Source organism: Strigops habroptila, chromosome 10, assembly GCF_004027225.2.
Source record: "Strigops habroptila isolate Jane chromosome 10, bStrHab1.2.pri, whole genome shotgun sequence".
Taxonomy (NCBI): Eukaryota; Metazoa; Chordata; class Aves; order Psittaciformes; family Psittacidae; genus Strigops; species Strigops habroptila.
The window spans coordinates 12,688,289-12,713,761 of NC_046359.1; the positions used below are offsets into that span (position 1 = coordinate 12,688,289).

Genomic DNA, 25,473 nt, shown 5'->3' on the forward strand with positions numbered 1-25,473 from the left:
GTATTAGTTTTGCCTGGAGAAAATACCTGTCCAAATTCTCTTTCACGTGTCCTTATGAATTTGGATAAAAACACTGTACTGAGCACCATCTGCAGAGCAGTAACTCAATGCACTGCATATGACATTGTGTCTTTTCTGAACTGTGACTCATGGATAAGAATACTAGAGAAAAATTAAATTGTAATTTGCTGATGACAGTTTTCATGAGTGATACAGTCATGAATGTGTCATGACAGTTTAGTCATCAGTATAGAAAGATAAATGCTGATATGGAAAAAAAAAGTGTTGTTCAGACAGGCAAACAACCCCTAGGAGTAAAGAGCTTGTTCTGAAACATGCTATGTCTTTGTCCATAATTGTTTCTAGGCAGACTAGTATGCTTCTTCCCAATTCTTTCCACTCTGGTTTATTTTCATGTTGAAAGTATTGTAGCTACACAACCTGCTGTCCATAACAACTTGGGAACTAGCATCCAAAGAAGTATTGGAGATCTTGGGCTGATTTCTTGACTGACCAAACAGGAGTTAGAACACCAACTCCTTTCCTGCAGCTGGACCCTGAGCCAGTAGCATCAATCTGATGGAGACTGATTCAGGTAGGTGCAGACCATCACTGATTCTTTCCCTTCCAATAGGTGCTGTTGCTTCGCAGTGGCTGAGACACCACTCATCCAGTAACGTGACAAGAAGCAGATTTCTGTCCTTTTGGGGCAGGTAACAGCTGTGTGCGAATAGTAGTGACAATGCGAGTGTGCGGTGAGAAATTTATACCACATCCCCATGATGCACACCTCCTGCCACATCCCTTTTCCCTGCAACACGATGCTCAAAGACCTTGGCCCCTGCATGCTCCCACAGCTTGGCTATCCACCCATTTCATATTGGAAATGACAGACATGTGAAAAAAAGGGGCACTTTAGGCAAACAGCAGTTCTTTATCATAGCATGCTTTTGTGTCAAAAAGCGTATTTCTGTTGGTCTCAATATTCTTCAAAGCTCTCTAACTTCATAAACACCATATAACTCATTCTGTTCAATCCTACCTCAAACTAACAGGCTTCATAAACCTGCCAAATGTGGATTCTGTTAAATTCGAGTTTAAATCTTACAAATCAATTTAAATCTTACAAACAGGCTTACCAACTGCTTAATACACATTAAAATATTAAAGCTGATAAATCTCATTAAAGTTATTCTATCACTGGTTACTTGGGGAAAGAGAGCAGCCACATCCTCACTCCATCCTCCTTTCAGGTAGTTGCAGAGAGCGATAAGGTCCCCCCTGAGCCGTCTCTTCTCCAGTTCTTCCCAGTTCCCTCAGCCGTTCCTCTTAAGACTTGTGCTCCAGGCACTTCATCAGCTTCGTTGCCCTTCTCTAGACCCACTCCACCAACTCAGTGTCTGTCTTGTGGCGAGGGTGAACACAGTATTCGAGGTGCAGCCTCACCAGTGCCAAGTACGGAGGGATGATCACGTCCCTGGCCCTGCTGCCACACTGTTCCTGACACAAGCCAGGATGCTCTTGGCCACCTGAGCACAAGCTGCTCATGTTCAGCTGTCAATCAGCACCCCCAGGTCCTTCTCCTTTGCACAGCTTTACAGCCACTCTTCCCCAAGCCTGTAGCGTTGCACCGGGTTGCTGTGGCCCAAGCGCAGGACCCGGCACTTTGCCTTGCTGAACTTCACACCGCTGGCCACAGCCCATCGACCCAGCCTGCCCAGAGCCCTCTGCAGAGCCTTCCTATCCCCGGGCTCCGCCTCGGCTCCGCGCCGAGGGGGCGCAGCCGCATCCCTCCGCTGGGCCGGGAGCGCCCGCTCCTGCGGCCGAGGCCCCGCGGGCTGTGTGTCCGGCACTCCGCGTTGCCGTGGCGACGGCCCCGCCCCGCCGCCCGCTCTCGCGATAGCTAGGCGCGGCCCCCCCGCGGGGAGGAGAGCGGGGCGGGAGCGGTTGGCGGTGGCGGCGGGGAGCGGCGCCGCGTTGGGCTGCGAGGCGGGCGGCGCGGAGGCCCTCCCCCGCCTCCAACCACCCCCCGCCGCTGGCAGCCGCCCGCTCCCGGGCGTGCAGGGGCTGGCCGGGTCCTCGGGGGCGGCCGCGGTGCCCGCTCGCCTCAGCCCGCCCCGGGGAGGGGCTCTCCCGTGGCGCCCCGGCCGCGCTGCGCTGCCCTGCCGCACGTCCGCGGAGCCCGCTGCTGTGCCTCGCCGCGGCCTCGCCGTTGCCGGAGCCCCTTGGCCGCTCGGAGGTGAGACCTGCTCCAGCTGTCGGTCGGCGGCGGGTGGCGGGGGTCAGCGGGGCGGGCGGCTCCCGAAACCGCGGCCCCTCGCAGGTGCTGTTACGGCGCCGGGTGTCCCTTGGTAACTTCATCGCTTGCTGCCCAGGAGCGGACCCGCCCGGTTCCCCCGCTCGGGTATCTCATCGCCGCTGCGGTTTAAAAGTGGCCGAAAGTCGGTCCCTCGGTACGGGGAGGGAGAAAGCAGAAGAGCGGTTTTTAACGTCGCTGTCGAGGGTGTTCTGTTAGCCGGGCAGGTTCTGCGAATGCTGTGAGAATTCTTTCTTTTATGCCGTCTGTGCCCAATTGTAGCCTTGGAGTATAGAGGCCTCTGAGGCAGAAAACCTGGAGCTACAGAAATACTTGTACGTTTTTTCCCTTGATCTGTTTAGCTGTAAAACCTCTTAAGTGACATCTCGGTGCAGTTTGTCTCGATGCCAGCAGGGTAGGAAACAACTTCTAGCTTTCATGTTTAAGGTAACTGTAGTGTCCTCATGGAAGGAATGAAGGGGTGAGAAGCTTCCTCTTAAACCTGGAAGTATGTATGTATGTATACGTGTGGCTGTCGTACTTGAGTGTGGCTGCATGTCACAGTCAGTCAGCTGTGTACTTTGGAAGCCGTCAGCAAGGTTCACAACTTGCGCCTTTGAACAGTTGCGTTAAGGTGGTGCTGCAAAGAGCTGGGCGCTTGTACGGTAACAAGATCTCTAGAAAATGCATTGGTTTTGCACAGATAATGTGCCAAGTTTAGCCCTAGAAATAATCCACACAGCAGAATCATAACTTCAGTTCACTAGATAACTCGGGTTTATTTCTAATTCCATTCCCAGTGCAAGTCAGAATTGCATACTGCTTCATGTGTGTGCTCAGGTTTGCACCTTTACTGCCTGTGGAAGTTAAGATGAGAGGATGGGAGAACAAATAGGGTGCCCTAAACACCTGATGCAGTGTTGAACTTCTTCACACATGCAATAGGATTCTTTTTTAACTTCTTTTTTAACTGTTTTGTTGTTGTTTTTAAACTGAGGCTAAAATCATTATTGGGTTTCATCCCGGTCAAATTTGGCAAGTATGCAGGTAGAGTGAAATTAATGTGTCTCTGTCAGTCCTGGATGACAAACCACCTGCTTGATTAATTCCTGTTTAACTTCATGAAGAAATTCAGGCCATTTTAATCTGTCACAGCTCTGAATCTTAGCAATGAGGTTTTCTTACTATTAAAAAAGTTAATGAACATACTTAATTAAAGTTGCTTAGCTTTGTGTGGACTAGAGGGAATTTATAAAAATTACCAAGTTAAAAAAAACCCATAAATTTGATTCCTTCCAAGAAGGGTATATACTGAAACCTGAATTATGTTTTGTATTCAGAAGGAGGAGACAGGAACGGGAGAAGGGAAGAGTCTGAATATAGCTTCAGACCATGGAGGCATGCTGGAAAAGAATGCTGATCATTTTTGTAGCAGCTCAAGTACTCTTTGTGGTAAGCGCCTTCGAGGAAGAGGATGTGCCTGAAGAGTGGGTCCTTCTCCATGTTGTTCAAGGTCAGATTGGAGCAGGCAACTACAGCTATTTGAGACTAAATCACGAGGGAAAGATCGTGCTCCAGATGCGGAGTTTAAAAGGTGATGCAGACTTGTATGTATCTGACATGACACTTCACCCCAGCTTCGACGAGTATGAGTTGCAGTCTGTAACCTGTGGCCAGGATGTTGTCCACGTACCGGCGCACTTCCGCCGGCCAGTGGGAATAGGGATTTACGGCCACCCCTCTCACCTGGAGAGCGAGTTTGAAATGAAAGTGTACTACGATCGGACAGTTGTACAGTACCCGTTTGGTGAGGCTTCTTACAACCCCGAGGAGATGGAGGCAAACCAGAAATACTCACAGTCTGCAGAAGATGAGTCTCAGGACGAGGAATCTGTTTTCTGGACTATACTGATTGGAATCTTGAAATTAATACTTGAAATTCTTTTTTAAATTGATACACACTGGACTAAGTCACACTTCAGCCTGTGAAATTGAACACGAATGACTTGCTGTGATATTCAATACTTTGTTATGTTTCCTGAAGAGGTATTCAGGTTACTTTTCCTAAACCAGAAAGGAAGTGGGGGAAAAAGCCATATTTAATTTTATATTGTAAATCCTCCCCTATACGTAAAATGAGCAGCGAGCACAGTATTTGCAGTGTTCTTCAGAGATCAGGGCTTGAAAATGAATGTACAGTTGGGATCTCATTAGATTAACTTTAAACAGGTGCTTAGGAAAATCAACTCGGATTCAGTATTTTCTATTCTTTTTTATAAAGACAAGTGAAATCAAGTGCTGCACTTCAGGGCCACTCTCAATCTAGAGCATGGTTAAAAATAAAATCTACTTCTTTTCTGAGCAAGGATCTCCAGTAAAACTAATTAGCAATGGGGCTTCAGTGTATTGAAGCTGAGGAGCCGAGGGCGAAGGAAGGAAAAACCTCTTGATCGTCTAGGGGGGATAGATGATCTATGTTTTGCCTGCTTGTGCTCTACATTACGCCAAGCAGAGGTCTGTCCAGTCACTCATCACCTCTGCAAAGCCACCACCCAAATGGAGTGCGTGTCACTTCTCTGCCGTCACTGTGAGCTGTCAGCTGTTGTTACTTGTCAATATGGTGGTTTTCTTCCTCGTTAAAAGCCACGCACCATAAAGTATGTTGAACTCAGGAGGTGTTTTCTTTCACCTCCCTTGATAGCTTTTTGTGATTGTTTGGTTTTCTTTTCTTAGTAGTACGTCTTTATGAATAAGTCATGAGCTTGCAAAGAAAACTTCTGCTGAGTGTGCAGTCGGGTGTAAGAAGGTCAGGCCGTGCCCACTCTTTGTCGAAAATCGGTTTTGCCAGGAATATTTTTTGCCTTGGTTGAGTCTTTCAAAATAACCAGTTGCTATGCAAATAGTGGGTATTTAAGTTGCTCTGTAATTTTCTTTTCACAGAGCTTACTGATGAGTGCACTGAAATAAAGAAGTACATTACTATAACTTTATGCAAACGGTGCACGTACAATTTAAATTTCATTACCAAAAGCCTTCTCTTTTTGAGTGGGAATTTGGCTTGTCTGTCTCTATCCACACATCTGACAGGACATGACTAGTGACTTGTATCACAAAAAAAGTCATTATATAGACAAAATTGAGAGTTTATTTGGTAAAAAGGAAAAAAAAAAAAATAAAGTGGTATTGTTCCTCTTAGAGTGGTTGGTTAAATAGCACCAAAGTATCACTTCAATTTGTGCAGTTAAGTTTTGGACAGCAAGTTTCTGGGGGGGTTTTAGCCCTCCTTGCTGTTTTTCCCCCTTCTTCCTCCTCTTCTGGGTACAGGAGAGTCTTTCTGACAACAATCACAAATCCAGCGACCTAAAAAAAGAAAGTTATCAATTATTGGGAAACTAACTTTGTTACTCATCCACCTAGTTAAGTAGCTTTCACCACTACTCTTAATCGGTGCTCATCTGTTTGCAGTACCTCCTTCAATGTAAACAGCCAGTGCTTTTCTTTAAAACGTAAACACCTTTGGAGAAGGTGCAGAAAGCAGAGTGAGCAGTGTGCCCTCCCTTGCGGATCCTGATGTGTGACAACTGCCTGCACTGACCTGTGGACCTCAGGAAGCACCAGCACTGCTGAGGAGATGGGTCATTAGGAAAGAACCTGAGGAATGATGCTTGAGTTCGCAAGCTCTGTGAATGACCACAGCCTAAGGTGAATGAACAGCAGCTGGGGAACGTTGCTCTCCTGCTGCAGGTACGAGGTCCTGTTCCTCAAACTAATGCCTGTGATTTGAGTGCAGTCAGGCAGCACAGACAACTGCTGGCAGGGGTTCATCGTCAGACCTTGCTTACACTGAAACTCACTGACCCTCAAAAAGGGTTGAGTGAAGAGCAGAAGCATTTAACTGTTTGTATTACAGCAGCTGGAATCATAAAGGCTGATTTGGTAATTTGCCTGTCTAGTAGGCATATAATCTGTTTTGTTTAGATTCTGCCCTTAGCTCAGCGGAAAGTTAAATGGGCCACAGAACCTGTAGTAAGGTGACAGCTAGTGCCAGTGCTTCCCAAAATGGGAATGTACCACATATTTGAAGCACTGTAGTTACAGGGGATTCTGTTGCTGCGTACTTATTATTTACTTACCATGGATTTAGTATTACACAAAAAGCAACAGTACCACCAGTTATTTTCTTTACACTGCCTTGAGCTTGCCAGCTGACAACGAGTGACCAAGTAATTTAAAGGTACAGGCTGCCTGACATCTAGGTACTGCACTTCCAGCTTTGATGTTTAAGAAAAAAGAAAAGGAAGGGATGGGTTTACAAAGGTGTTTACAAATACTAAATTGAGTGTACTTTTTAATTTAGAAACTGACATGATAGCACAAACACACTGTTAATGTGAAAGCTATACTCCAGCAATATGCAGCAATACAGCCTCTTTACAGGCTTCTTTTATGAAGAGGTAATTATTCTCAGTATTCTGTGGATATGGGGGAAAAAAACCCTCGTTCTGAGTGAGTCTGTTTGGATTCTGTTGTAAAAGCCAGTTCTATTTCCTGTACAGGAATGGCCAGGTTAAACTGTGCACAACCAAATATACAGAAATAAAGCTTATTAAAAAAATGTGTCTTATGGTGTGCTTTCCTACAGCATTTCTTACTCCTACCCTTCACGCTTGTTTTAACTATTCTTTCCAAAGCAAAGTGTATGTTAACTCTAACAGAAAGCCCAGGATTCGGAGAAGGTGGGAACAATTCTTATTACCTGAAGGGATGGCATCAAGTCCCACACAGAAAGTGTGGTAACCACGGTCACATACATCACAGAACATCATTTCTTCTTCATGGTGAGGCTGCCCGCATATAATGCATGTTTTACACTCCATACATTGCCAAGGGTAAGTCTTAATCATAGCAACAAGCTCCGGGGTCATATCAAGGCAAGAAGGGTGGCCTAGATTAAAACCATTATTATTACTTTTATGTCTGAAATGAAATTTAAAATTAGTTAGAATGTTTGCTTTTACAAGAAGTTGAATCTTGGCTCACCTCCTCGTGAGATCCCATAGCACACCAAATGTGCTGCTGCATGTAATATTAACTAGGGATGAAGTCTTAACGAAGGACAGAAAAGGCAGCTGAACCGTTGGCACACAAGCCTAGTACAGTAAGTATTTCCACAAAAAGATCTGCCAAACGCACTCGCTTAGGAATCCGCTTAGTGTATGCACATACTTACCGCTGTTGTCACACTGGGAGCAATGTATAAGAGCTTCAGCTTTTCCTTTCTTGTTGGACTCCTTACCCTTCAGACAAATTCCACATATAGCATTTGGAATGACCTTTGGCTGGAAGGGTAGAAGAGGGCTATAAATTCATTCCACAAGAATTGACAGATTTAACAGGAAATGTCATAGAACTCCTTAACTTAAAATTAATGAACTATCTGTTAGGATGTGTGAACCTCAAAACAGGACAATAATTGACAAGCAGTGGCACTGAAAAAAAACTGTAGATTACGTAAGATTTTGCATTTGGCACATGTGGCAAGTTATATGTAGGTCAGATTGGAGCAAAAGTATGTACCTGCTTCTTCCTATGAATTCATCGTCTAACATTCTCCTCAGTGTAAATTAACTGTGACAGAGGATGAAATTGTCAGTCATTTTTTTCCAATACAGGATACTCCTTTATGAATCTCCATGCAGATTTCCCATTTATGGAGGAAATTAAATACAATTTTCCATTTGCATTACATCTGTCCCTAAATATAGAAAATTAATTGCAAAACCAATAAGCTTGATTTTTCTATCTTTAATTTCAAAATACCTGGTTAGCTCTGCTGCACATGGCTGGCTATCTGTTTTACCATTCTTTCTTGTATCCAGCCATAATCACAGCAAGAAACACAGCCTTGCATTTAACTAGTTTTATATTCATCATCTGTCCAAATGATCACCTGGGGTGTATTTGGGTCCCCGAGACCCATTTAGAAGGTAAGAGAGAAATAGCAGGCTGTTACAGTGAGTAACGGCTGTGTACGCGTTCTGCATGCCAACCCAAGAGATACACCGATGGAGTTTAAAACCCCAACGAGGACCAAGGGAGGAGTAAGGCATTGCAAGTTTTTGAAATGTTTTTCTATTGTTGAGCTCTGCCCACTGCATAATGAAATCAGTGAGAAATGTGGATTAAAATTAACACAGTACTCACTGCTGCTGAATAGACTAGTGCCAGAGTTCTAAAAACCAATGTTGCTGCAAAGACATAGCTAGCAGAGGGAGTTAAAGGCACAACCTGTTCTCTAAGGAACTAAACAGCTTGACAGTAACCAAGAAGAGTCCCAGTCAACTACTAACCATGTGTGGGGAGAAGAATGAGGTTTAATTTTAAAATAAATTTTAGAAATGAAAACAAATATATATATGCACAATATGTATACATGTGTGTGTATATATATATAAAATCACTGAGATCCTCTGCAATACAACTTATCTGTAAGTGTGTCTATTTCCCCAGGCAGTTTTTCTAGCACCTAGCAAGATAATTAGTATCTTGACTCATTTTTAGAGCAGTCAGGATGCACTGCTTTAAGTCCTCTGAAGTTTTCAATCTGCTTTTGAAGTTAAAACATGGCTACAGTCTGCTTCAAATTGTCTGAAGCACTTTATTTAAGAAACCAGAACACCACACCAGATGTTTATAGGTGACTTCCCTCAAAAGATGACAGAGGCATTCATACAGACTTTTTTTTTTGCTTATTTATTTTAAAAAAGCAGAGTCAACCTGTTTTATACATAAATATAATAAAACAATAAGAAAAGTCTAACATTCACAAATGTCTCTACAAAATAATAAATATAATGAAAGCAATACCACACAAACTCTTTTACTGTTAACTATTCTATGTGTCCTACATGTATACCTTTATACCCTGCTCCTCCCAACAAAAGTGGCACATGCTTAAACCTCGTCAGTGTTGCAGCATTTACCCTTCCATTGATTAGGCTACATTCTAATTTTACTGTGGTTTTATCTATTTCTAAGTAAACCAAGCCTTTCTAGAATAGCAAGTGCACTTTTCTAATCAGACTTCTAGTTTGTTATGGATTTATATCTGACTGCCTTTAATATACAGCAGAGTACTCCCTGGTACTCCAGCAAAGCTAAAGTGAGTTGCTTTTCAGTCACTGTTAACCTGCGTTAGGGTATGTGGAGTTAACACTCTGATACACAGAACTCCCAAGTCAGACACTGATACAGATGCATTTATCAACAATGCTTCCATCTAGTCTTACTTCACTTAATTGTGTTCACTAGAAATCGTGCATGTTGGGGGGGTGAGAATCACAGCCTATTAATAATAAAGTTCCAACAGTATGGAAGTATTTTTACAAAAATGGAGAAAAAATTTAAAGGAATGCAAGACTATTCATATTTCAAACCAGTTCAAGTTCTACCACCATAAATGGCTTTTAGAAACACTATGAACAAAGTCTATAAAATCCAAATGGGAAGGTTACAATATCCCATCTGATTAAATTTTGCTTTCCACATCCTCATCTCATTGGGATGAGGAAGGGAGAGAGAATGAATGCAGGGTCAAAGTGACCACTGCCCGCTCTGTAAGTTTTCACTTCCATGCTGCTGTGCTGCAGCTCTCAAAGTAAGCATTCCAACTACACCACTTTTAGAAGGTCCTATTCAGAATGCAAAGTGTTCCATTTTCATATACAGTGACCTGAAACAGAAGTGTTGTAAAATATAGTTTCTCAATACATTTCAGTTTTATGTGCAAAAAATCTCCTGTACTTTCAACAGTACCCTGTGTGTGCAATTGCAGTAGCCAGTCCTGCAGCAACAAAGACTCGCTACCTGTAACATGATAAAATGTAAAACATGCTAACAGTTCTTTGTTAAAGAACTGACAATAAAAATGCCTCCGTATAAAATACATTATTCTTTTACTCCAAAATAACTCAGTGGAAATGTGTGAATCCTATAATACTCATAATGTGGCTATAACTATACATTTGCATGTTGATGCCATAGCAATTATCCTTCAATTTTAACAACATGTAATGAAAAGATTACTGTCCTACAAAAATAGTCAAATATTAGAGAACAATACAGAACAAAAGTATTACAAAGATTTAGAATTCACAGGGACGACATTTTAAATGAGTTAACCCTTCAGCTCAAAGTGCCTTATCATTTAGGCACATATGGTGTATCAGTATCTGGTGTTTTTATAGACAAACAAGAATTTTTCTGTCTTACCAGTTAAAACAGCTCATGTAATTGGGATTACTGACAGCGTTTAAACGTTCCCACAAACAAGAAATCCTCTCACCCTCCCAACACAACATCACCATCTCTGACTTACCAACAGCCTGATGGCTGCTGCAGGCTGGGCATGCCACACTGCAAGATGTGGCGCTGTACGTTTACAGTAACACCTTGTTACTGTAACACTAACACAGCCGCTGATTTTAAACCAATGAGCAAGTGCTACCAGAGCCCATTTTTAAAATGCTATGCTGTATGCTCCCATTACTCTTCTACAATTAGAAGTTCAGAACCTTGCATAAAGTTCTGCTCCACCAGCTCTCTATGCCTTCCTAATGTCAATTAAATACACTGTCAATTAAAACACTCAGGCATCTCACAGCTAAGCGAAACCTCTGTAATAAACCAGTGGCACGCAATCTCTAATGTCAAGTTAATGCTAAAAAATAATTTCAAGCTCCATCTTTGGATTTCATGTTCATGGGAATATTGGTATGCACTCTGTGTCTACAACAATTTGCAAAGTTTCATATAAAAAAATATACATATGGTACCACAGTCTAATCTCCATTTTCGCATATTTCTTAGCAAGTTCCTGAAAAGAGAAAACGCAGCTGGTGCTTTCTCTTGTACAGATATCCTATGCAGAGAAAATTTATCAGATGTGTCCAATTCTTGCTGGAAATTAGCTTCTTAACATAAGTGATAGTTTACTTACTATTAACTTTGTAAATACAGATAGTAAATATTTATGAACATCAAATGCAAGCCATCAACAGCTTACTTTTGCTAAGACAGTTTCTCCATATGTACGATCTTGTCCCTGACAAAGGTGTTCCTTTTCCCATAACCTCTCTTAACAAGCATTCCTGATTGCTAAATACTAAACCCTATCTTAATGTAGTGTTTTCCCTTTTACAAGTTCATTCCTGTTCCCACGTAAGTCAACAGAAAATTCCATTCCTTTCAGTGGAACCAGACTAGGCAATAATGTGCTTTGAAGGTGTTTCATTATATTCAGGTCCTTCCTTAATATGCAGAAAAACAACACATAAATAATGCATGTCAATTCCCATTTCCTCTGAAAATTATTCTTTTACCTTAATTTTTGAAATTATTATACAGTAATACTGAAGATTTGGGCCCTAGGTTTGGCAACCACTGCTTGACAGCTGAAATATCTTAACATCCTCACCAAGTTTTTAGCTTGGATAAAAGCACGTTGCTCACAAATGTTTCTACATAGTGTGAACTACATAGAAAGCTATTTTGCATATATGGTTAAAGTGGTTATGTAGTGTTGCCTATACAACTGTAGTAAGCTTCTTGCCTTCCATCCTATACATAGTAACATCTCAGGATGAAAGGCTGTATTTAAAATGAACATCATAACAATATGTTCAGCCACATAGCTGCACTTTACAGCACTGATCTCTTGGTATGCTGCCATACTAAATAGTAGAAAAAAATAAAATGGATACTGAATGCTAGTTTTGAACTGGCAAGTAATTCTGACTGTTAAGGCAGACAGAAAGATGCAGAGTTCCAGTGATAAACCCACAATGGATTTTTCTGGTGTAACTGCCTGGGAATCCAAGAAGTTCACAGAAACAGAGGCCACTGTATAGCTAGGGTAAAGGAAAGCCCCACATGAAATAAAAGTAAACAGGAAGTAAGGAAGCAAACAGGTGGAGCACACAAGAGAGCAGCTAGTGAAGTACAGCAAGCAGAAGTCCCATATTATTTTAAAAACATATATTTCAGGGAGAAGCTGGTCAGTAAAGAAGTTCCATCACGGGCTTTTTTCTTCTACCTTGTACCCAGGAACTGATTTGGATAATACAGAACGTTTGGAACCATCTTTTCTTGGAGTAGCACTTTTGTCTCTTGTTTTTTGTCTTCCCTGAAAAGAATCCTCCTGGTTCTCTGTGGCGCAATCACCTTCAGATACATTGCCAGACGAATTGTCCTATAATAAAAATACCATAGCTATATTTTTTATTTTTTGGATAGACAGACAAGTCTTTCCTATGCCCCTTAGAGCCAACTAAGGTAAGAGAAGGATACATCTTTCCTTCTGCAAAAGCATGGGGTACATTGCAATCTAGAACACCTTTGCTTATAACCTTCGTTATCTATTTTTTCTTATGCTAAGAGACTGGCATCAGCAGTACCAGTCATGTTTTCCAGTTAGTCTTGATACCAGAGTGGGAGCACATCAGTATAGTTCTTTGAACCGTTTTCCTTTAAAAGTCAGCAAGAAACCAACTATATGTGAGATACCGTTTTCAAAGTAAAGGGCCAGCAAAAAGTTAAAAGTGCCCTTGCCATGCATTTGAAGTGTACTACAAAATAGCACTGCTTTGAATTAAACATGTGAAGGTTTTTTCTGCCACCCTCATCTACTATTTTCACCAGGAGCAATCTAAATATTTAATTTGGATTGCAGCAGCAGAACGCCATCAAAGGCAAAACACAATTCGATATTTAATACAGAACCAAACGACAGAATGTATGAGTTTATGCTGCAGTTAAAGCTTTTTTTTTGTTGTTGTTGTTTTGAGGAATGAGGAGGCAAGAAGGAGGGGCTTGAAAGAGGTTCAAAGAAGGTAAAAGATCAATGTAAGCATAATTAATAGCAGCAGCACAAGATTTTTCTCAGAAAAGTGTTAATAAAGGCCTCCAAGAAGCTCCTGAAGAAAGCAATATAATCAATAACATTTATTACAATAAAAACCAAGAGGCCAAATAACAATGGTGCCCTACAGTAAGAGGCACTCTGTACAAACGTAACAGCAGTCAGCCTATGCCCCAGAGCCTAAAACCAAAACAGACAAAAGAGACACAGGGCAAAGGGAGGAGTATAACACAAAAGCAAAGCAAACTATGTGGCAAGAAGAAATGGTATGTTTCACCATTATTTTAGGGGGTTATTTATGACAGGCCCATTAAAACACTATAGAACAGGCAAATTGCTACCTGACTCTAACAATGGGGTGGGTGAAAAAGGAAAAAGCATAAAGCATATTGTAAGACTCACCAGGGAAATCTGACGAATGGTAGGTAGCCCAAAACTCAGAGGCCTGACAGCTGCCCACTTCTGTGTTCAACAGACATTTTTCCCCAAACAGCATGCCCCAATGACTAGCAGAAAACCCCTGCTCCCATAGTCAAACCCATTCACAGGAATTGCATTTCAAATTTTCCCTACACTTTTCCAACACAAGCACATTTTCCCTTCTGCATTCTGTCACCAAAAACTATGAACTTCTTTGAAAAATGAGAAGACAGTCTGCGTGCTCCAGTTATTTTTCTTTACCACTAAGGGGAATGGAAGTTAGTGGAAAAGGGAACTGGGAAGAAATGGTTAAAGACCAACTGTAAAAAAGCTGGAATGTAATGAGATCAAAATTTTGAGTTGACATTTAGCATGCTAAGTTTATACGATTCCTTTTTCTCCAAAAAACACAAGCAGAAAGGGTGCATTAACACTGATCTCTCCTTTGTTAGCCTACAAGCTGACCCTTTCTTTTCTTCTTCAGTTATGAGTATCTTATGAATATTCAAACAAAATAAATGTTTATATGGCAAAATTTAACATTACGTATACTCACCATCTAAAATGTTTGTGAACTGAACCAGAAACTGTTCAATGCACCAGTGATTTTGCATTCTATTTCTCTTAAAATCAGGGTTAACCTTCTGGAAAGTGGTTTTCACCAACATACTAACTACACCAATAAACCAATGGTTCAGTTGTACTCAGACAGCTCACCTGAAGCTCAGCTGCTCTTGAGCATTTAGGACACTGCCAAGGTATGCACGTGGAAGTTTCTCTTAACTTCCAGCAACAGTTAACTTGGGATTTGCATACACAGAGAGAACACAAACATCTTTTTAAAGATGAGTTGTAAAGCAAAAAAACTAGTGCTTTTCACTTTATCTTTGAATTGGAATAAAATATCCATTTCTGGATTGATTACTTCCTGCTTCTACTTCACAAGAGAAAGTTATCAGGCTAACAATACCTTTGCTTTAGTGACAGATTCTGTAGGACTCCAATAGCAAAATATGCTGTGGCCTGAACTACAAGGTTTACTCCCCTCAGAAATGCCAGCAACTTCCCGTTGGGGAAAAAGACATAACAAAGAGCTGCAGTTGGGAAGGTTCTTCAAGATTTCTTTAAAAAGAAGGCAGAAAGGGCCTGAAATTTCAAATATCTGTTCAATTTACTTTAAAATGGATCAAAACAGAAAGCTGGAGAGCAATGTTATAAAAACAAAAAAAAGTACTAAAACAGGGAGTACACTTTCAGTTTATGATACTTCTTCATTTTGCAAACGTTAAAGATTCTACTGAGAAACTACTGAAACTAATGAAAGTGAAGGGAAAGGATTTTTCTGTTGAAGAATACTTTCAATTTGTCTCACCGAATTGCCTTTGGTTTTCCGTTTCTCATCCCCTCGTCCTTCTTCTGCATCATCTGAGTCTCCATCACTGTCTAATGCAGGCAGCTCTGGATCCAAAGGAGGTTCGTAAAGAGCTGTGTTTAATGGCAAGTAACGAAGCTCATCTGGAGAGTACCTAAAGTTAACAGATAGATAAATAAATTTAATTCATGTGTACTTTACACATAAATGTTAGGTCACACAGCATACAAGGACTTCAATGAGAAAGAGTAAGAAAAGCCCGCTTTTTTTCAGGGAAGCATGTAAAAACATGCAGTTCTGAAAACACAGGAAACATTAACCTTCCAAATGTGGTACCATATAGTATTTGTCCTCTTTGTATAGCAGTTATTTGTGGAATGCAGGAAGAGTATCTCTGCAATATTCCAAACCTACATAACCCTAAAAGGCCATAGAAGACCTAAAAATTTTTAACCAATCCATATTTCTATGCCCAATGATAGGCTTTGTTTATAAATGTACAGCGTCCACATAGCATGTGCACAACAGTTCTAGCCCAGGGCACATGAACAGCTAGGGTCCAAAGCAAGGTAAGTAAAGAATACAGCTATATATCCAAGTTCCTTGATTACTGAAGGAGAACAAAAAGTGCATATAAAAATACAATTTCAGAAGACTGAAGACCTAATCACATTGATTATAGCTAGATACAGCTTAACAGGTGTAATCTACTACTTTTATTTAATCTTAAATACTACAAAAAAATTGAAAGTTCTCTTACTATTAAGGACAGGCATTGTAAGGAATAGGATATTATTTTAATGCATACTTTGAAAAGTGGTGTCCTTCATTAACAAGGATAAGCAGTTCATCTTGCAGCTTATAAGTGCAAAATAAATATCTCTTTAATTCAATTAATTTAATAAAATTCAAGTCCTTCAAGAATGTCCTGTAACATGCAAATTTGGGGTGGGCTGTATGCACACACACTGGAATAAGCAAGGCATTTACAGATAAAGAGCTTCTCTCAAGAAAACCATGCATGTACAGGATGAGTACTGTCTCTGTTGTACAGATGCTAAGACTTGGGCAACAATTTTCAATTCAGTTTGTATTTGTCAAATGGGAGCATACCACTGGAAAAGTCTCAAATTTGTGCAGACACTCAGGTACACATTTTTCATGAAATATAAAGATCCAGCTAGTGATACCTTTCTCACTCACTTACAAATCCAACATTAAACTTAGGCCACAAGATCAATCAATTACTTTTTTTTAGTTAAGAACTTTCTAAATTTTAAAGGACAGCAAGACTGTCACACAGCAAATGTGATCATAAGCCAGCATTACAAAATTCTGATATAGTAACATTAATCTTAGCACTCATGCAGATGATCAGTACACACATGAGGGTGGCAGGAATGAAATCAGTGTTTCCTTTTACCATAGTAAAATCTGAGCAGGCCATATCTCAGGCACCGCAACACATCAGCAGAGACAGCCCTCTTACAGCCAGCACTGTTTTGTTGACAGAAGTTGTCACACTATGCATCCTTTAGACTAGCAAGTGTCTCAAACATAAAAATTCAAAACCTTATAGGAAATACATTGAAATGTTTTCCATCTGCTAGATGCAGAGAAAGTAGATGAGTGCAACAGAATCAGCAGTTAGGATGCTTTTTAAATACCTTTTGTAGTACTCCTGGAACTGGCCGGGTATGAGAGCCACTGGATAAGGACTAACCTTTGTTCTCTCTGTAGGTAAGATTTTGTATTTTCCTTGAGGTACCTGGATAATCTGTATTGTTTAAGACAAAACAAAGACATTTTTGTTTCACATACAAACTTTTGAGCCTTCCTCACTATCTACCCCCAAATATTTTTTAACTAGCCAGTTTTATTGAATCGGAACAGCTACCCGAGTTCTCCCATAGGAAATTAATTCATTAAAATGGTAAGAGATCCCGCTTACAAAATAGTGTTACAGATTAAATCCAATCATTGACTATCTAGTGAACTGAATGAATATTAGTTAAGACTACTTCTAACAATATACTATGTAAAATAACTTGAAAATTAAAATCTAGCAATTGAAACTGTAAACATTACTTTTTTGACTGGCATCTTTAGCATGAATTATCACTGTTGGTCCATACTCGTAGAGGGCAGCAAGAACACATCCATCTAATTCTGAAACCAGACCGTACTATAAAAAAAATCCCACTAATAAAAATGCATAGAAAGGACAAGCCTACACAGATGTCTTCTTCCCTTTAGACAGAAAGAAAAGGAATTATCCACTATCTTGTCTCTAACATGGGTCAGTACCAGAAAAAACAGAACAGATTGCCATGTAATCATTTGCTCTGAGAAGATTTCTACTGTTTTCACATGAGCAGAACAGTCCTGCTCCGAAATGACAGCTATTTATTTTTTTTTAATCAGGCACTGAAACATGAAATCTATCTAATACAAAAATTATATAGCACCTAACAAAAGCAAAAGCATAACAGTGACAGACTCTTAGGGCATAAACAGTTTGCTTTTTTTTCTAGGTATTGTTTAGGCAAAATTTTGGAGGTATTCCAAAACACAATTAGCCATTCCTATGAATAGATACAATAGCAACAGAAGCTTCTTAGTTACCTAAGCCTCCCTCTTAGTTTTGTACTACCAGCAGATGACAACAAAGTTACACTGAAACTTTTAAAGCTTCCCAAGACAAGTATTCTCAAGTTAAGAAAAAAAAAGTTTTTGCATTAAATATGTTTGAAATTATTGCTTTTAGCAGTACTACCCATTTAACAGCAAAGCTGTTTAAGTCCCTACATGACTGAAATAAGACTAATCAAAACCCTTGACAATAACAGTTAAAAATGATATGAAAACCAACTTAACTTAAACAAGCAAGGAGCTACCTACTGAGATTGATAAGAAATTTAAATCTGCCTACATGTGTCTGTAAATCAAAATAGGCTCTTCGTTCTTCCATCCGCTCCCGGTTTAAATTGCTGTTGAATTCTGCAGCTTTCTTGGCAGCTTTTTTAATGTATTCTGGAACTTTACTGGCTTCTACTTTCTGTGTGTTCTGCTGCTGCATTTGCTGGAATAAAAACAATTTTATCAATTCACATACATTTCACTATCAGCCTGAGAACAGCCTTTTCTTATACTGCACGTTACAGATCTAGTTCACTTATATGCTAGCTACTTACAGAGTACTCTTTATAATGATCTGTTATTCGCTGACGCTCTTTCTCTTGCAGTATAACAGAATACTCAGCATGTTTGGCAGGATATTCTTTAATCATAAGATCAATTACTTCATCACTACGCAAAGCTGTTAGACCTAAAATAGATAAAAGCAATAATGATGCTATCTGGCAAAACTATCTGTAGGTTATTTATATCCCACAATGATCAGCTTAACTTTTTGAGCAGCTAGAAACAACCTGCTGTGCACGGTGCTTCTCCTTCTCTAAAGTAGGAGTGAACTTGTGCCATTTACCTCTCAAGGCTGATTAGGGGTTTGCTTCTACCCAAGGAGCCAAGACTCATTTCTTTTCTTCCTTACAGCTACAGACCCTTGAACACTGAGTCGGCCACCTACTGAACTCCCCTGTGAGGCAGAACCTTAGTTCTAGCAGGACCTGGTGAACTGTTAGCTTCTATTTCCAGTATTGGTGAAGTGTTAAGTTTCATTAACTTGCAGAACCTTAACTGAAATTAAGAGGTTTAGATAACCTCTCTATACAAATCAAGGGAGAATCAGTGCGAGGGCAGTTCAGAGCAGCAAACTGCACACAGACTTCTGACTCCAAATTAAATCATTTGAAGTTCAGAAGTCAGAATGCCTCAGTTTGCAGCTACAATGCAGAACTCCTTTAAAGGTTACAACGCAACTAATCTCCAACCATTAACAATAGAATGGAGGATGACTTATGTTACTACCACCAATTGTAAATATAACCTTAAAAAAATCGGGACAGTTAACTCAGCACACATCTCTACTGAATATATGAGGCAGGATACAGCATTTTACTTCTATTGATAAAAACTAAACACTATCCTTTCCCACGTTTAAGAAAAAGAAATAATCAAGAGGGCTGGCAGGTGAGACATAAAGGTGGTATTCCAAAGGTTGTTAGTATATAAAATAACATTACATTTACACAGACCCATGATTTACAGAAAAAAGACGCGACAGGCATCATGTAATCTCTAACATGCTCCCAGGCATGTGTATTAGCAGAGGAAGAAAAAAACACTTCAAGCTCTTTCAATATAAGCCAAATCAATGGCATGATTCCATTTCAAGTACATTAAAGTGCTTTAATACATGCCCTTCTAACTTCAAACATATAAACTGAACCATGTAAGATAAACCAATATTTGCTGGGTTCCAACTAACTCTGCAAAACATGACTGATGTACTTTTCAATTTGAAAAATCATGGTGTTCTCTTTTCTAGAGGAGAATAAGACTCTAAAAGTTAATTTCCAACACAGAAGGGATTTTGCTAAGTAATTAAAATAGATCCAAAACCTATTTCTTCTAATAAATCTGGAACCCTGATACCTTGTGGCTAATTCACGCAAATTAATAATAAAACCAGTTTTCATTTCAGAATTTGGTTTCAGTTAAGAGTGATGCAATTCTTTACCAAACTGAATCACGTTTTCAGTGTGTCATATTTTTAATACGCTAAGAAGGAATCTAACAATTTGCTTTCTTACCTAGTGTGCACTGGGTCTCTGTGATAACATTTAGTTCTCTGAGGTAGAGTTTCTCCTTGTGAGATAGATCTCGTCTTTCTAAATCTCCAAAGAAAACAAAAGAGAACAGTAAAAATGTATGCGGTTACTCAACCTCCCCCATAAACAGTGTCAAAGTATTTGACAATGTTATTTCCAGGCAGTGAAAGTCTGTATTATACTACTATTTCTACAAACATGATAATCTTATAATTTTAAATTAAACATTCACTGTTGGGACATGGTCAGTTTTTCTGAGTATCCTGCCCATTGTTATGATTTCAAGAAATACTGAAGAAAGCTGATACATGAGCTCAGACACAAAAAACATTATCAAGTATTGAAGGGTTTTTTTTTCTTTAAATATGCCTTTTAGAAATAAAGTCCGTAACAGAAGAACCAGATTTGACAATTCTGAATAACGAAAGCTCAAATCCTAAAATGCCCCCATTTAATTGTTGCCACAGTTCAGAAAAGAGACTACAGAGATATAGCTATGTAGTAAGAAATCACCAATAGTTTGACTTGTTTACAGATTTTCAGTAGCAATACCAAGAAGTCTTAAATTATTTGGAAAACCACAGGATACATTTTCAATATGCCAGTAACAAATTATAAAATAAAAATAACAATATAAATAATTCAGACCTGCTTTTGCCAGGGTCTTTTTTTAATCAGTTGGCTCATGCTATAGTCAAGAAGACACAGATTACATCCAAGAAATACAAAGAGTTTTATAAGAACGACTTTTAAAACAAATACCTGGGTATTTTCTTTTAAAGGAAGTCACACCCAAATATTCACTGACTTGTTCTTGAAGCATATAGTATTCTCCTGTTTCATCCGGTGGCCACTTGTATTCTATCAAGTTTTCAGCAGGAAAATAGCTGTATCTAAGAACAATGTTAGAACAAATCAAAGAATCCTTAAGAGGGACACTTGTATTTCTAGAAATCCAGTAATTTCTATTTATATGTCATTTCTACTTATATGAAGTTGGACAAGCACTTTAGAACACTGCATGCTGTTCACCCATTTCAAAGTCACTTTGTTACACCCCACTTCACACACGTTCCTCCAAACCAGCATTCGTCAATATGCTGAGAGACAGAACATGAAGAAAGAGATATCCATGATAGCAGACAGGACACCAGGAAAAGCAACTACTCCAGTGTCAAAATTAATTAACAAATTATGTAACATTTTAAAACACGTAAGCTGTGCCTCTGATTGTAAATTAGATGCAGCACATTTGCAACATTTTACAATAAAATTTCTTAAAATATGCTGAGAGAAAAAGACAACTTGCTACTCACAGGACACTGCCTCAATTCAGAAAGATGTGTGAAGAACAAAGACAAGAAAAGGAAGAACTAATACTTATGCATATCGAACAATACAGTAAGACCAGCAATAAAAAAGTGGGAATTCTTAAAAAAAAAAAAAAAGAAGATATTACCCAAGGTCTTGACTAGAAGTTTCACAGCTCCGAGAACTGTCCCCTGAGCCCATGCGTCGTCTTTTAGATGGCTGGCTGCCATCGTTGGAATTTTCTTCTGTGTCATCCTAAAATGAAAATAAAGATGAACATTAAAATAATTCAGAGTAACCAGCAGATAACGTAAAACATCAGAAAGTACTGCAAGGCAATCCAGATTTTAAATATACCTGAACTACTGAGCTATTGAATAACACTCTTCATGAACAACTCATAGGACAGTTTATGTAGCAAATTATTCTTCGCTATGAGCTAGCTGTATGACACACAGTGGCACAGAAGGAGGACTCGGTAGTTTCTCACCTGTGGCGTAGGTGGAGCACTGAATAGACAGAGCTGTAGCTCTGACCACCAAGTTCACCGTTCTCAATGTAAACTACCTTGGCATTAGCACAGCCAGACAGCTGTAGACACAGCATACTTCCCTCACTGGTGATAGAGACAAGACTAATTCAGTTAATCAGACTAGCTCGCAAAAGCAAGGGCAGAGCAAAAACACCAAGCCTTTGCTGAGAGCTGATGCTTACAAAATCAAGGAAAATATTATGGACACACAGTTAAAATTACAGTATACAGTTTACAAAAAGATATGATTACAGCAAGCAGCAAAGACTTGTCTTTTGTGGGGAAAATATAAATAACAGAAAAATAAAATGAAGTTGTATTGCAACAGATATAGAAGAGAACAAAGCTATTACAGGCAAACATTTAGAATTTAACTTACAGATGTCACTATTCAGATTTCATGAGATCTATATAAAGAAAGAGAATAAAATGACAAAAAACAAAACAAAACAAAACAAGGTGTTCTGTAAAATCAAGCAGACCAGGATTCAGTTAATGATCCTGTGTTTTTTACTGCTTTGTTATCCAGTAACGCTATACAACTCCTACCTACATCATCAACTCCCAAAGCATTTAGTGACTATAATTGAGAAATAGAAGGCAGAAGCGTTCAAGTGAATCACCGGTTGTAACCAGTAGTAGAGCCAAGAACGAGATAGCTCTTTAGGTAATCAAAACTCTGAAGTGGAGTACTATGAAAGAATCCCATTTTGTTACTTCTGAGAAAAGTTTAAGAAAGAATTAACCTACCGGAAATAAATGGCTGAAGCTAAACTATACTTACTTATTAAATAACAACATGAACAATTATTAGGTCTACCTTAGCTAATGTTTTCATTCTAGTATGTTTTACATATTACTTGAAATACAATTTAAAAAGATTACAGCAAATGAGAATACTTTTGATACAGAACATTTCACAGTATTATAACCAAGACAGGGCCTCAGGGAAAAAGCTTTTGTCTCCTCTATTTTTAGTTTATTTAATGTTTTTTCACATTTTTTTTTTCTTTCTTGTGGACTAGCAAGAATGTATTTCATAAATATCTTTCATACAATAACAAAAACCGAAAAGCAAATTTAATGAAGCCACTTTCTTAGTGAAGCTATTCTTAAGTAATCAGGCAAGTAGCATCTCCACCATTATTACTACTAGTACTATTTCCTATTATTGCTGAGAATACCTTGTATAAACTCAATGAGACAAACCAAGCAACCATCCCGAATCAAAACAATATTGCACCAGGGTAACTTGTGACACAGCTATGTCTCATCAGTAGTTCATCCCTACTTCCCACACGGAACACAAATGCATGCCAAACCTTTTCAACCGATAGAGAAAAGCTTGAGCAGGGCCAAAGCCACACTCAAAGCTACCGAGAAACTTCAAAACATCTTTAAAAGAGGTAACCTGACAGTTACGAAGAAGTGCCTCACATCGGTTTCTCCTTTTGCTTTGAAATTTTATTAAATCCGGTACTGTTAGAAAACATGAGCACCCACACCACAGGGGAGAGCAATGTCCTCCCTTTCCACTTTCGGTTTCTCATTTGCTGAAAAATTCAGCAAATTCTATTACACAGGCTCACAAACTAAAACACTCCAGGAAATGAGGCAGTTTGTTGCAGAGGACTTTGCAGAAAAAAGTGAGAACATGCGCACTGCAGTCTAAGTAAGACGCGCTGTACTTCAACCAATGTTACTGTAAACAAAATTAGTAATTAGGTCTGTGACTTTCTTCACGTGGAAAGTCAAACATTGCTAAAAAAACCCTCTTCTTCCCTTGAAAGCGCATGTTTCTGTAAAAATGCCTGTTAGTCCTTACAAAACAAGGCTACATTACGTATTCCTGGTACGCCTATCAACTACAAGATCTACGTAACGACCCCTTATTATGCAATGGGAAAGCCTGAATGACCACGATGTCTTTCAAAAAGTAACCGCCCGTGCGCACCCGAGCAGCAAGCGCTGGGTGCCTCAAGCCCGAGCGGTGCCTGGGGAGCGCGGGCGCGATTCCGCGGGCCCACACACGGGAGCCTGCCACTACACACAAACTTTGCCGGGCGCCGCACCGAGGAAGGTGCCCCAGCACTTTAAGCGCGGCCCCGGGCACCCAGCGGGGCCTTCCCCCACCGTCCCAGCCCGGACCCGCAGCGCAAGTTCGGCCCAGGAGGCCGCCAACCCGCCGACCGGCTCCCCTGGGGGGCGTGAGGTGAGCCCAAGGAAGGGGTCACGGAGCTCGCGCGGGGGTAAGGGTGAGGAGGGCGCAGCTGAGGCCTCCCGCCGAAGCGGCTGTCGCACCGCAGCCCCAGGCCTCCGTGCCGGGCCCGCAGCCCCGCGGCCGCCGCCCGCTCTCACCTTGAGGGACTGTGCGCCGGGCGTGGCCGGGTCGCTGTCGCAAAGGCGCGGGGACAGGACGGCCGCCATGACCGCCGCGGGGCCCGCCGCCGGCTGGGCGAGGAGAAGCGCCGCCGCCCCGCGACCCGGCCTCGCGCCGCGCCCGGCTCCGCCCCCCCTTCCCCTGCGGGGGGTGGCAACGGCCCCTACCGGCCAGCTCGCGCACGAGCGCGGCGGCTCGCGCAGCTCCTGCTCCGCCCCCCTCCGGGCAGCCCGCGGCGACCCCGGCCCGCGCCGCCGGACCGGCACCCGGCCCGACCCGACGCCGCCGCGCGGGCCCAGCGCCGGGGCGCCGCCGCCCGTGGTGGTGGTGCTGCCGCCGCCGCCGCTGCCGCGCCCTCCTCCTCCTCCTGCCGCCGCTCGGGCGGCCGCGCGGCCCGGCCGCGAGCGCGGAGCCGAGCCGCCCCGGTATCGCTTGGGCAGCAGCGCGGGGCGGAGGGGCAGCATCCCCCCGCGGTGGTGAGCGCCGGGCGCCGCCGCTGACCGGCGCGGGAGCTGGCACGCGGCAGGGCTGGGCTGCTCCGCCGCCAGGCTCCCGTCTCCGGGAACGTCAGGCGGGGACGAGCTACGTTTGTGAACCATCAGCCCCCGCAGGAGGGGGGCACGGGGGGCGGGGGGCGCGCTCGCCCCTGCGAGGAGGGCGCTCGCAGCCAGCTCCGCCGCTGCGCGGAAGCGCCGAGCCAGCTGCGCGCCGGGCGGTGCCTCGTCCCGCTCCCGCCGCAGCGGCGGGGCGAAGGCGGAGCGCGGACCACCCCCCCGCCCGCTCCCGGCAGCAAAGACCCCCGTCCTGCCGCCGATCGCGCGCGCACGCGCGCCTTCGGGCTCCGTGGCCGCGCACGGGCCCCCGCTCCGGCGAACAAAGCGCGAAGCCGCTCCCCGGCCGCCGCCCCCACGGGCTCGCCGCGTCCCGGGGCTCGCCCACCCGCCGCCCGCATCTCGGGCGGGCCCCCCTCGCGTTCTGCCGGTACGCGGCCAGACGCCCGCAGGCCAAGGAGTGTTCCGAGGCACCACTGCCCACCGGTGCTCGAACACGCTTGCTTGCAGCTCTTCACAATACAAGGGGTGTGGAAAAGGCACTAGCGCTCTGCTTCTAGCCACGGCAGTTCCAAAAGCAGATGTCTGCACACCAAACAGATCTGCCAAAATCTTATTTTTCAAAATATGGTCACTGCTGTCCTTGCCCATTAAGGCCCAGTTATCAATAACCTTGACACTGACCCCAACCACCCTCCTGCCACCGCCATCAGAAGCCACTGGACCAAAATGACCAAACCCACCTAATTCAGCACTTGGCCACCAGCCCCAATGCAGCTGACACTCGACATGAGTTTCAGGCTGCAGGGAAGCTGATGACTGAACTCACACTTGACGCGAGGCGAACGACTGGAAACGTGCACAAATTTTTAAGTGTGCGAAGCTGCCCTCCCGGTCAGGTTTCTACACAGACTGGCATTTTACCATAGGTACAACTAAGAAAAGACTGAACATGGCCCT

The 25,473-nt window shown here is 42.0% G+C and overlaps 2 protein-coding genes across 5 annotated transcripts; one reads left to right on the plus strand and one right to left on the minus strand.

Annotated features, from left to right (window-relative positions):
• Positions 1-1,893: 1,893 nt before the first annotated feature.
• Positions 1,894-6,915, plus strand: C10H6orf120 (chromosome 10 C6orf120 homolog). Its single transcript, XM_030498997.1, has 2 exons — positions 1,894-2,239; positions 3,637-6,915. The coding sequence occupies exon 2, from the start codon at positions 3,689-3,691 to the stop codon at positions 4,244-4,246; it is 558 nt and encodes a 185-aa protein (XP_030354857.1). The 5' UTR covers positions 1,894-2,239; positions 3,637-3,688; the 3' UTR covers positions 4,247-6,915.
• PHF10 (PHD finger protein 10) lies at positions 5,424-24,586 on the minus strand. 4 transcript variants are annotated; one of them, XR_003993405.1, is made up of 12 exons: positions 23,941-24,586; positions 21,199-21,305; positions 20,502-20,632; positions 19,722-19,805; positions 18,201-18,334; positions 17,939-18,088; positions 16,674-16,783; positions 15,007-15,160; positions 12,390-12,545; positions 7,527-7,635; positions 7,053-7,273; positions 5,424-5,656 (listed from the first exon to the last, which is right to left on the minus strand). XR_003993405.1 is itself a non-coding variant. In XM_030498993.1 (12 exons), the coding sequence occupies exons 1-12, from the start codon at positions 24,559-24,561 to the stop codon at positions 5,571-5,573; spliced, it is 2,031 nt and encodes a 676-aa protein (XP_030354853.1). In that variant the 5' UTR covers positions 24,562-24,586; the 3' UTR covers positions 5,424-5,570. The 4 variants fall into 4 exon arrangements, 3 of the variants coding, with proteins under 3 accessions (XP_030354853.1, XP_030354856.1, XP_030354855.1); XM_030498993.1 differs by having other exon boundaries at positions 7,053-7,241; XM_030498996.1 differs by having other exon boundaries at positions 7,053-7,241; positions 19,722-19,799; positions 23,941-24,195.
• Positions 24,587-25,473: the final 887 nt, after the last annotated feature.